At 35.5% G+C, this 13410-nt stretch overlaps 1 protein-coding gene across 1 annotated transcript in view; it reads left to right on the forward strand.

Moving 5' to 3' along the window:
- Positions 1-13410, forward strand: part of LOC139745640 (uncharacterized) — a 118467-nt gene that overhangs the window by 92890 nt on the left and 12167 nt on the right. Inside the window, exon 4 of the mRNA XM_071656039.1 lies at positions 12459-12599. Coding sequence (XP_071512140.1) covers positions 12459-12599 — 141 coding nt within the window. The remainder of the gene's footprint in view (positions 1-12458; positions 12600-13410) is intronic.

A 13410-nucleotide genomic window follows, 5' to 3' on the forward strand; every position in this document is an offset into this window, starting at 1 on the left:
CTTCCTATTGGCTACATTCTTGAACCCATTTTATAATATGCTTTATTGCACTTATACACTGCTTGGTCACAAATTCATTTGACAAATTTGATGTTGTTTAGAAGCCTGGTTTAAAGCAGACACCACTTCTTGCAAAATCAAAAATAAGCCCAGCTGTATCCACAGAATAGATTATCTCTGAAGTCTCATTTGTCTGTATGAAAGTAGAAAGATTTTTATGTTCTGCAGCAAATGAACAAATCTTAGGAAAAGGAAGGAAGGCTTAGTTTTCAAAGTATCTGTGATAGAAATTCAAGGCTCGAGCCAAAAAAAAAAAGAAAAAAAGTGTGCTGATACAAAGACCTTGAATACAGTTTGATTAAAGAACACTGACACAAATTCTAATGCTGATATATTCAGTATCTGTCATTTATTCACTTATTTATTTATTTATTTATTTATTTGTTTATTTATTTATTCATGCATTTATTCATTTATTTATTTGTTTATTCATTTATTCATTTATTCATTTATTTATTTACTTATTTATTTTAGGGAAACAGATTTGATCTTCAGAATCTGATTTAGAAATATTTTAAGAGACCAACTGACATTGACTGGTGATATTTAACTGAAGGTTGTGAAATGCGGACTGTTTCCAAGGAATAGGATGGAAGATATGCATCGGCCATATCTGATCAGATAAAAATGACTTAAAGTAATATTGACATCAGTCCCTAATTAGTGTGTGATATTTCATCGTGTCTATATCACTATCTACATATGTTTGTGTTTATTTATATATGTTTTATCTATATATCTATATGTTTATCTATCTTCATAATGTATTTATTAGAAAGAGAGATACATCAGTGTATGTAAGATGTTGAGGTATAATGTCTATATCTCCACATCTCTTTAATCCAAATGTAAGGAGTGTCCTTGTAGATTCCAGAGACCTACCAAGCTGATATACTTGCATTTGATTTTTTCTTAAATCATAAATCTTTAATTTCTGACATCTCCTATTAGTTGTAGGTTTGTCATTATCATATTTGCTTTAATTCTACATAATAGTGTTCAAAGTATGGTGACACTAATGCCATTACAAGCAATACAGAGAAACACCAAGATAGGTGCCCCCCTTTTATTACATAATGATCAAATACCATGCATTTAGTGGCTCTGCATGGTTGAAGTTTTGGATTCCAAGATGGCAGGAATAAGACTTTTTCTGAGGGGCATAGTCCTAAATGAAATAGTGCAATTTCTGTCACCATAGAATCAATATATTATTTCACCAGTTGTTCCAAACTGTGATAAGATATTTCTTTTTAAATGTCTTCAGATGAATAATAAAAAAAGTATTCAAACATTTACATATTGTTGTGTATACAGTTGGGGTGCTGTGGTGGACACAATTTAAATAGTGGTCTGTGAGGGCGATCAAGATTGCACTTTACACACACATTGATGTAAAAAACATTGATGGATCGCATGTATATGGCAACATTTGTAATATTACCATGAATGCTGTCATATTTAAAAACACTTTCCTCCATTTGCACTTTTTTTCCAACATTGTAGTATTGTTATGTTTGGTCACATGATACTATGTAGACCAATCACTAAACAGGATTTCATTTAAACTAAAGGATATGACGTGCATTGTGAACCAGAAACAGTGATAGAAAGACATTAAAAAAAAGACAAATGAACATCTTTGGTTCTCAGTAATGATGCAATGCCAGTAGCAGGAGCAAATTAATTTCCCTTCACTCTTAATACTTTCCTTCTGTACTCAATCTGTGAATACTAAAAATATGACATATGCGGGATTTTTAAAAAATACTTTTAAAGACACCCTAGATCAAAGTGCGTCATGCAGCTCTCTTTGGCAGTTTAATTTTGCTCTCAGAAGTAGATCACGCTCTGATCACTCCCAGTCCCCAGCTCACATGCTGCTTTAGTTTCTTGCCATTCCTTGACATCATAAGTGACGTGGTGCACAGACTCACACGAAAAAAAAGGAGAAGCAACAACAACTGCCTCAGATGGATCGTCCACATCTGGGACCTCTGACGCACAGGATAAAACAACTTTAGTAACTGGCCCAATTGGCCTGTGGAGAATTTGTGATTCTTCTTCTTTCTTTTTTTTTTTTTTTTGGGGGGGGGGGGGGTGTGAACAGATGAACCATTATTGGCTCAATAATTGGGGGAACCCCATGTGTATCAGAATTATAGAATTAGATTGTTTGGCTGTTCATATTTGATTTTTTTTCTCCCTCCCCTAAAAAGTCCATTTGCAACTCAGCATACAATATCTACTAAGAACTGCTTTCCTTCTTAAGAGTCACTAGTCACTGATTTTTTTTTTTTTTTTTGGCATAATTGTATCATAGCTAAAAGGTAATACAGGAGGGGAAAAACATCCTGGATTAGTGGTAGTTCTCTTAGTTCTGAGTTGTGATTGATTGGTTTTGAAAAGTGTACAGTTTGAAAGCTAAGGCTTATTTTGCAGGTCCCTGTTTATGGCTCTTCTGCTCCAAATAAAGCAGTGTTTCTTGGATGTATTAGGAATGCATTAGGAATGCAGAATTAAAACAGAAATACTGAACCTGATAGTTGTATCAAGTTAACCCGTTTCCTACGGGAACCTGGTTAGCTGTGTATTAAGTCTATGGAGATTTAAGAATGCAGTATGGAACAGGTTAAGGAAAGACTGACATTTTGTTCGACCCGAGTACTGTCTCTAAATGTAAATTACATCATATGTATGCCACACTCAGAATCTGGGTATTGGAATCAGCTGTAACTTGAACTTGAATATATCTCATCGCAGGAAATCAGTGGACAGGAGCTGATGAACAAATGCACAAACACAAACACAAACACACACACAATAAACAATTTATACAGACGCAGACATACACAAAAGGAAAGTACTCATCATGCACACACACACACACCCTTACTCGTAAATACTTTTGCCTTTAAGGTTATCGTCTTCCGGGCTTTCCTTCTTCCTTTAAGTGGAACGTTGTGATCGAGTATACTTGAGATTAATCATTTGACCACCAAAGATTCTAAAAAGGACTATTGAAACCACCTGCCCTCACAGAGCTTGATGCATTCATGTCACCAACCTACTCACAAGTGGGCTGAGGATGTACCTCTTAAATCATCCTTTTCCTTGACAGAGTTTTCTCAGATGATTGGAAGTCTGTTCTACTATAGGTTATGATGCAAAGACTTGTGTTTTATTTTAATAATGATAGTGTGTGATCTGATTTTTTTCCTCCCTATATGGTAAGGGAGAAGTATCAAAGGGTATCCTCAGTGAGGTTCAGGCCCTCAGTTAATCTGTCCCCACTTGAGAAAGAGTGACATTTGGCTGCACGACTCACTCCCGGCTGCTCCTGCGGTATGAAAACAGCATTAATCCAAAGTTTCCTGTCTCTTCCTGTGTCCATGGCAACCAGATGCCTCAAGATACAGCCAATCTCCCACGACCACCTTTTCCTCATGCAATCGCTCTATTTTTGGGGTTAGGACCTTTCGCAACAACTTCTAGAGAAAAAAGAAAAAGAGAGGGAGAGAGATAGACAGGTTAGAGAAATGTGATACATGATCTAATCATTTGTCCTTTTTTAAACAAAATGTCAAACTTTTGCTGGACTGCTGACTCTGAACATGAAAATAAAGAATAAGGACAATTTGCCCTTAAACAATTCCGCTTTATTTTTGTCACTCACATTTAAGTTGCGTCTTCGAGGCATTTGATTTTAGAGTCAAACCAACCAATCCCTGTGGTTGGCAATTTTTGACCTCGTTATCTGTATTCCTGAGGAAATTTCTAAGACTTTGACAAGTGTGTGTGTATATATATATCTAGCAACTTGTTCAGTATGCAGATTACTTTTTGACACTTTTAGGTGTGACGTGAGAAAAACAGCTACTTTGGTCATAATTTCAGTGTTTGGTTGTTGTTTCTTGTTAATCCTACAATGTAAGATACATCTACAGTCAACCACCACTGATGTCACATTTTCTTCAGTTACTCAAGATACACTGATTAATTCTGATGATTAAGAAACATCCTTAAATTTGTGAGCACATTAACAATCTCTTCTTCTTCTTTTTTTGCCCCTAGCTACATCAAAATGTAATCAGCACTTTTTCACATTTGCCTCCAGAGAACCCTTTTCAGGTTCCAAAGATTTGTCTATTGTGTGTATGCATATGAATGTGCATTTCTCAAAGTAGTCTACTCCTTCTGCAACAGTATGAGTAATGTTTCACATGGCATGGAATGTGATGAACAAACTAGTCCTTTAGTTGGAAGGTGCTCACTCCACTCATTCTTTCTTAATACTAGTGTTTAACATAACTTTGGAATATGTGCAATGAAAAATTAATCATACGTCATTTGAAAGGAACTTCTGTTGCATACCGTAAAACCAGAAATAGTCGCGGCATGAAACTTTTTCAATTTGGAGCTGGTGGCCTTTTTTTGGAATTGCCACCTGCATTCAATGCCTTGCGTAGACAAACACTTTTGCTTTTTTTTTTCATGAATCTTATTAGCTCCCTGCAAAATTTGCAAAAACTTCATGCTTGTGAAAATATGAGGTTTTATAATAACCTGTCAAATCTGAATTCATTCATCAAAATAGCAAGCAGCATTAGCTTTGCAAAGGCCAAATTTAAGATTTAATCTCTTCCCTATATGTGCTGTATTATGGATGTATTTTCCCATAGTATTCCTTTTCAGTACTGATGGTACCTTCCAGTTATCTGAGATGGCCTTGTGTTTTATTCAACCATTTCTCATGACCTTTCATCTATTATTGAGGTATCTTCTCCATGCAAGTCTTCAATTCAATCTTTGGTGAACACACTTTTATATGAATCATGTACATATACCAATAATGATTTGTAAATTAAAAATAACTGCCTTTGCTGGAAACCATGCGGGCATTGACATAATATATCTTGCGGATTTATGAGCTTTCCCTGCTTTTGTGCAAGGCAGACTCTGTCCTCAGAGTCAATATCAAAAGATCAAAGTAAACATGTTACTTATAGATGTGTACATTGTATACTGGTATGTAGTAACAATCTGGACCTGGAGAATAGCAAATACTAGCAGAAGTATGATTATAGGCAGTGTAATGCATGCCATGTGGATTGCTCAAGTTCTCCACAGAAATAGAACCTTGCAAAATACTGAACACTTCTTCATGCGAAACAGTGAAATTGTATGAAATTAAATCATTTTCCTGGCTAAAAAAACCAAGCTCTTGAAGTGATGCAAGGACTATAAGGCTTACTGTATATGACAAATATTTCATGAGGTTTTTATTTTCCTGAATTTCACGAGTCAGTTGCTATTCGAATTTAAAGACACAAAAATATTGACTTTGATCCTGATATGAAGGTAACATGCATGTATACATTTCTCTGTTCGTTACTATACTCCACGATCGCCCATTGCAAAATCATCAGGAAGTCCCGATTCGTGAAAATTCAGACTCGCTCTAAAATATATGGCATATACAGTAACTTCATAGTGTTGGGTTGATAGTGTGGTTCATTCAGAAATGGGGCAAGTGAGTTGACCAGGAGTCGCCTATCACTTTGAGGAAGCAGAGGCCCCAAAGGAGAGCCGAACACCATCAGATATAAGTACCACATAGAGTGAAGGGTTGATAGGGCTATGTGTATATCAGTCACTATGGCAAGGAAGTGCTGTCCCCTCTTACGTCTGTTTTATTTTTACATTTATTACTTCTTTAAATAGGAAAAGTGATTATATCCCTGTAGCCAAATTTGTCGACTTCCATACACATTTCAGTGTCTCTTGCTTTGATTCCCCCTTGGAGGGGAAACATCACCATAACCCGTTTTGCCAAACCATCTTGCCTCCACATCTTTGTCTTATTTTATGAGTCATGTGATCATCTTGTCCCCTCCCCCCCCCCCCCCCCCCCCCATCATCCATCAGTCATCCACATGTTCATTTCATTCTTCTGCAGAATCAACATTTTTTCTTAGGAAATACACTTTTTGAATCTATGTCCTAAATAATGACTCAGTAAAACCTGGCAGGCATACAACTTTAATAAACCATTTTCTTTTCTTTTTCGTTTTTTAATTTAAAGTCTCTTTTGGTCTCCTACAAGGAACAGCGGAGAGCAATGAGTATTTATGGCACTGTTTTCTTTGCAAGGGTGAACTGACCTTATAAGATATATTGAAAAAGACATGAACAGAAGACAGAAATTCCTGTTTCTATATATGTATACAGCTCTAGACAAAAATATGTTGAAAACGTTTCATTCAACCCTGCAGGTAGTCCTATTGTTCAGTGACTAATCACCCTTCATCAATGTAAATACTCACTAATTATTGTCGGATAATAATCAAGGGGGTCCTCCCTCAAAATAGCAAAATGTGTCCCTCTTTCATGTGCAGAAGGATGTGTTTTGTCCTGTGAAGTAATTACTATCATTATCTATTTTTGCTTGGTGTTAATTAAGTCTGTTTATAACTCACAAGGTCTTACTCCTGTCTGAGGCATCAGGTTTTGGTTTTATCTCAAATGAAAGGAAAATTGATATTTAATATTTTTTCATACAGCACACACACACACACAATTTTTTTGGTGTGTTCTGCAAAAGGATGATAATTTCAATTGTGCACAAGGAACTGGGAAAAGTCAGGGTTTTGTTTCTGGTGTAAAGGTAATTATGTTCAAAGCTTTTTCATGTGTCTGGGCAAGATTATCCAGGAATTGAACTAGGGTAATTATTACATTATTAAACAGTCACATATAAGGGTATGTTTATAACATCCAATTTAAGCTTCTTTTCTGCTTGATACTTAAGATAATGCCCTTTTGCAAATGAACATATACATTAAGTTAAAAAAACAGAAAGAAAATATTGTGCTTTAGTTTCTTTCCCACAATGCTATATGTGAAAAAAACATTGCAGTAAGCTTACCTGAGATGTAAAAGCAGTACTGTAAAAGTGGATATTTTTGCGTGACTAATTTTTCACGCTTGGCGGGGTTAGAAGAGTTTCACATGTTTTTAATTCCTCGGAATCCAGACGTCGACTACTGGAACGTATGGCAAGCAAAAATATTCGCGTGCTTTTATTTTCGCGCTAGATTCTGGTTGCGCGAAATGCGCGAAAATTTCAACACCACAAAAATTTCCACTTTTACAGTACTTAGCTGTATTCACACACTCCCCAAATTATTGTTATTATTATTGTTATTTTCAATTTGTGCGATAATTTTGCCCTGTGCTTTGTGTGTGTGTGTGTGTGTCTGTGTGTGTGTGTGTGAACGGATTCACTGGACATGGGTTTGGGTGGGGTTTGAGTTTGAGTTTGAGTTTGAGTTTATTTTATTTCACCACGGGTCACTCACTTCAGCCAATGGCTGTTCTTCTGTGAGTCCGTGAAGTAAAAAATCATACAATTACAAAATACAACATTTTATACATAGTATAGGAAACTTTAAAAAAAAGAAGAAAAAATTAAATACAAAAATCAAACAAACAGACACTCAAAAACATATCATAGGAAATCATGCATACTACATAAAGAAAATGAGAATGATACTGAAAATAAAACAAAGGAAAACGATTAATGCACAGTGCTACAGTTTATGCAAACAATTACTACGTATATAATTTATCCACCTTATGTTTAAATGTAAGAAAGGATACACTTTGCTTTACATCATCTGATAGATCATTCCATAATTTAGCGCCTCGATATGTTACACTACGTTTCTTAAAATTAGTTCTTGGGTGTGGTACATCTAGTTTCAATATTCCTTTTCTCAGTATGTAAGTAGTCTGCTTAAATAAAAATAAATTACATACAATTTGTGGCATAATCCTATTTACAATTTTATACATCACATACAATAACTGTTTATCACTTCTTTCAATAAATGTATCTATCTTTAACTTTGCATTTGTTTGTATCAAATCAAATAATGCTTCACTCGAAAATCTCCATTTTACATTCATAGAAACTCTCAATGCTCTATTCAATAATTTCTGAATTTTATCAATACGTATTTTCCCCGCGTTTCCCCAGATTATACTACAGTAATCAATCCTACTTTGAATAATAGTTTTATAGAAAATCAATGCCATTTGCTCTGTTATATAAGGTCGAATTCTTTTTAACAAATATAAAAGGGTTTGTAATTTTTTATACAATGAATCGATGTGATTTGTCCACTCTAAATATTGATCAATTTGCACACCCAGATATTTACAATTTGAAACACGAGTAATAACAGTGTCCTTTATCTTAATACATGGTGGCTCCACTGAGTTGAGTTTCTTTCTTGACCCAATTAAAAGAAATTCACACTTTGTAACATTAAGAGCGAGCTTATTTCTGGTTAACCATCTATGTATTCTCACCAATTCTTCATTTAAAACGCCCGTCAATCTCTTCACATCACTACACGAGTAGTGCAGGCAGGTGTCATCTGCGTATAATGAAACCTTGCATTTCTTTACAGATAAAGGCAAATCGTTTATGTATAGAACAAAAAGTAAAGGGCCCAGATTTGACCCCTGTGGTATTCCACATGTGATTGTCCGTGGACTAGATTGTACACCGTTGATGATAGTGCATTGTGTGCGACTGGTAAGATAACTTCGGAACCATTCAACAACAACATCACTGATACCATACATACGTAATTTCTTTAAGAGGATACCATGGTCTACTGTATCAAACGCCTTCTTTAAATCCAAGGTTACTATCCCAACAAAGTTGCCTTTGTCCATATTATCAAGCCAGTCTTCAGTGGTGGTCAGCAAGGCAGTCATGGTGGAATTGTTTGGCCTAAAGCCTGACTGGTGCTCACTAAGCAAATCATTCATTTGCAGATATCCGTAGAGTTGATCAAATACTAACTTTTCTATAATTTTTGTGATAATCGATAATATTGATATAGGTCGGTAGTTACTCATATTAGTTTTCTCACCACCCTTGTAGACTGGCGTAATACGCGATCGTTTCCACGACAACGGCACCTTACTTTGTTGTATTGACTGATTAAATATATATGTCAACGGCTTAAAAACATAATCAGCTATAGATTTCAAAACGATAGCGGGAATATTGTCCAAACCAGTTGCTTTATCAACAGATAGACTATTTAAACTGCTCAAAACATCTTTCTCATCTATCTTTTTCAACTTAAAATCATTTCCGTTATCAACGATTCCAGGGTCATTGCTCCCATCTTCATCATTGACTTCAATGCTCTCTTGAATAACCTTGCCAATGTTTGTGAAATGCTTATTGAAGCTATCTGCTATCTCAACTTTATCATAAATGTCCCTGTTTTCATTTGCAATACACGTTATTCTTTCAGCCCGCGGTTTACGAGGTAAAACATAACTCAATGATTTCCATACGTCACCAGAGGTACCACAACTATTTTCAACACAGCTAGCAATATACTCTTTCTTTGCTTTCCGAATTTCATACGTTACTTTATTTCGCAGTAGCTTATACTTATTCCAGTCATCAGACAGACCTGATTTCTTTGCTACACACTTTTGTACATTTCTTTGTCTGATTAATTCGAGGACCTGCTCAGTGATCCAAGGTGATTCTTTTTTCTTTATTCGTTTTTTCCTCAATGGGGCATGTTTGTCTATAATAGGGAAGGGTGCCTTGTTCCCTTCTGTTTGATGTGTTTGCCTTTTCTTTATCCTTTTTTTTTAATACAAAATTCTTTCTTTTTCATTCATAATATTGACAATGTGGAGTTTATGTTGTCAATATGACATTTGTATTATTTTGCAATTAACTAATTTGTATGTTATTGTTCATATGAAAAAGAAAAAAACAAAAGAGTGACAAAAGCAAAAAAAGTGTGTGTGTGTGTGTGTGTGTGTGTGTGTGTGTGTGAAGAGCGAGCACACACACACACACACACACACACACACACACAAAATTAACTCTTGTGTGTGAATGCAGTTGTTGTGATAGCACACTGATAAGGACACACCTCCTCTGTACTTGATATGCCAAGTGTAATACGTGTCTGGTTCCTACATTTTGTAAGCAAGGATTAGTGGCCTCACATTCATTAGCATCACATTTCTAGCAATGCAAAGAAAAAAAAAGAGTGTGACAAAAGAGATGGGCCCCTGTGGAAAAAAAGGGGTATGATTTTTGCATATATGCTGCTTCATCAGATAAAAATGCCCATCATCACAGGTTACTAATAAACTCAGAATAAGCAATGTCATGCTCTGTTTCACGTGACAAAAACCCAAACCGCACACGCTGGACAATATGCAAAAAAAAAACAACAACAACAAAACAGCAACAACAAACAAACAAACAAACAAACAAACAAACAAAACTGTCTCCTGGCTCTCTGGCTAGCTAGCTTGAGAGAGATTTGTTTGATAAATATCAGTGACTATGATGTGCGACTTGAAGAGTTCTTTCTTTCTTTCTTTTTCTCCCCCCCCCCCCCCCCCTTACCCCTTTCTTTTTCCAACAAAAACTTTCCTGCGTGTGTAGGTGATGTGCTTTGTTATGTAACACACACCAACTCTTTTTAGAAAGTTGATGAGAGTTTTCACCATGAATTTTAATACACTCACTACTACCTATTTAGCTTTTAATCAGAGGGAATTGGTATGGTAATCACCCTGCCAACAAAGGATCCACTTTAATCAGGTTTTTGAAGGGGAAAGCCATTTAATGATTGCCGTCATTTAAGTGATTGGTTGAGTTGTTACGGCTGGTTTCCGACCTTTTTTTTTTAAATTTCATTTTGGGGTTGTTTTTTTTCCAAACATAGTAGCTGTAGCCTTTACTCTTATTGCCCACCCTGTGTCAGTCTTTTATTTGCACTCTCCCTCTCTATCTTTCCCCTACTCTTTTTCTCTCTCATTTTGTATAGTAGTATATTATGTACAGTATCTATAATATTTAAATTTTTTTTTATTTGTATCTTACTTGATACAAGGTATGTACTTGAAGAAGTATCTTTATGATGACATAGACACATTCATGGTTCATAGTTCTTCTGTTCTTAATTTTTTTAAATGCACACATGTATACAGTGTATATGATATGTGTGTATAATATATATATATATATATATTTGTATGTGTGTGTGTGTGTCTGTCTGTCTGACTGTCTGTGTTTACCAGTTTGTGAGTGTATGAGCTAGCAAGTTTTCTAACTTTTTTTTTTTCATTTAATTCCAATCTGAAAGTGCATCACATTGCATATGTAATTATTATTTCTGTTTTTAGAATTCATTATCACTAAATAAATACATAATAGAAAGAGAATTAGAGCAGATTGAAACTTGGGTCCATAGCCCCATGTCATGGACTATTCATAGCAGTATTTTAACAAAAATGAAACTGAACTGGACTTTCATTTGAGTGGCTTAAGGAGTACTCCAGATAATGTCATTTGCGAAATAATAACAATAATAGTAGAAGTAACAGTAGTAGTAGTAGTAGAAGTAGCAGTAGTAGTAATAATAAAATAATTCAAAAAATAATGAAACAAAGGAAGAAAAAAAGAATCAATGATAGTGAGAAACTTTCATATTGTTTGAAGTACAATGAGACACAGCAATTTCTTTCTTTTATCCTTTGATCCACGTGAGCTTTACGTTGAGTGTTGCAAGAGGATTTGTAGGATGCTACTAAATCTCACCCTAAAGCAACATGACCGGACAAATGGAGGTCTATTTGTCATTTTCAGAGACAGAAATGCATGTTTTCACGATGACTGAGGTGGAATTTTTCTGGGATAAGACCAGATTGTAATACTTACTGCTCCTGGGATGCCCTTGATGAGTGGGATAATTACCAGACGTAGTGAAAATACACTCATGCTGTTTGACTGTAGCTCCAGTAGTAAGAGATCACGACATAGCTTTTAATGCTATACCAGATATGCTAGACCTACAGCTAACATGATCATGCTGTTTCTGGATGTAATTTCCTGAATGCTGCCTTGTTTGGTTGAACAAAGAAAAAAAAAAGGCCACACAAAAACTTCATTAACCCGTTTCTTACTGGATTCTGAAATGCCAATAGACTTTACAATACGCAGTCCACCAGGTTCCCATACAGAACGGGTTAACATGTATTTGCATAGAAAAAAAAAGGAAAAGAACTGGAAAAAAGGAAAAACAAGGATTCTTGGAATTAAAACAAACAATAGAAAATGGAGAAGGTAATAAAGAGAAGGGGGAAAAAGTAGAGACTCCAGAAAAAGATGAAATGAAAAGGAGATAAAAAAAATACAGAACAACAGAAGAATCTTAGAAGTATGATAAGGAAAAAAGGAGAATGATGAGTCAACTACCTATAACTATTAATGTCTACTTGTGTTGTATGTTCTTTGCTGAGTTCAGTATTGTCTTTGTATTCCACCATTGCAGGTAACTTCAAGGCGGGTGAATATGGCATGATTCTCAAGAAATACTGCCAAAAGGAGCAGACAGCGCTGAGCACACTGATGTCTGACGTCCTAAGGCCATACATTCCAGAATACAAGGGAGAAGTGGAGAGAAACTCAGAAAGTATCCTTTATCTTTATCAACAATTGTGAGGGGGTGAGGGGGAATGTGGGTGTAATGTAGTGAGATTACACTCTCTGGTCAGTTGTCCATTGCTTTAGAGCATGGTAGTCTATCATTTATTTGTCAGAGTTTTGAATCTGAAGAATTTGAAAATTGAATTTTTACAAGGTGTTTAATATTGTGGACTAAATTAGAGAAATGCCTACAGGAATACTATTTTTCAACAGATGTAGATATGATATTGGCATTGAATTCCTATGCAAAATATGGGTTTTCCATTTAATGTAATAGGTTGGATGGTATTTAGGAAAATAAAACATAGCAAAATTGGGGTGAGAGGATTGTTACTGCATAGACCTTCTTAGCCATGGTCTGTGATTTTTCAATATGCATATCCAGAACCATGTGTGTTGCCTGCCACAAAAATTTTATGATGTGAACGTGACCAGTACCAGTAATTACAGCTAATTGGACATTTACAGTGATCAGACAGGAACATTGTGGTTGAAAAAAAAAAGGAAAAAAAAGAATGGAAGTGGACAGGGACAAAGCTGAGGTAGATAAAGCCAAATGAGGCTGTGTATTAAATTTGTGGTTGTTGTGTGTCTGTATATCTTTGTGTGAGGATGCAGTTACATCTGAGAGTCTGCAGGGTACCGATTATGTGTGTGCAGATTGCGGGTGTGATATGTGCTTTCATGTAATTATACATAGTGTTGTGTCCTCAATTTTTACCTAATTAGTCCTCCAGGACACCAAGTAAATATCACGTGATTCTGCGGCTGGTAGTGTCTTTATCACACCATGTCCC

This window comes from Diadema antillarum, unplaced genomic scaffold (genome assembly GCF_040938485.1).
Source record: "Diadema antillarum isolate AM-2024a unplaced genomic scaffold, OU_Dant_1.0 seq00001280_RagTag, whole genome shotgun sequence".
In the NCBI taxonomy this organism is placed as follows: Eukaryota; Metazoa; Echinodermata; class Echinoidea; order Diadematoida; family Diadematidae; genus Diadema; species Diadema antillarum.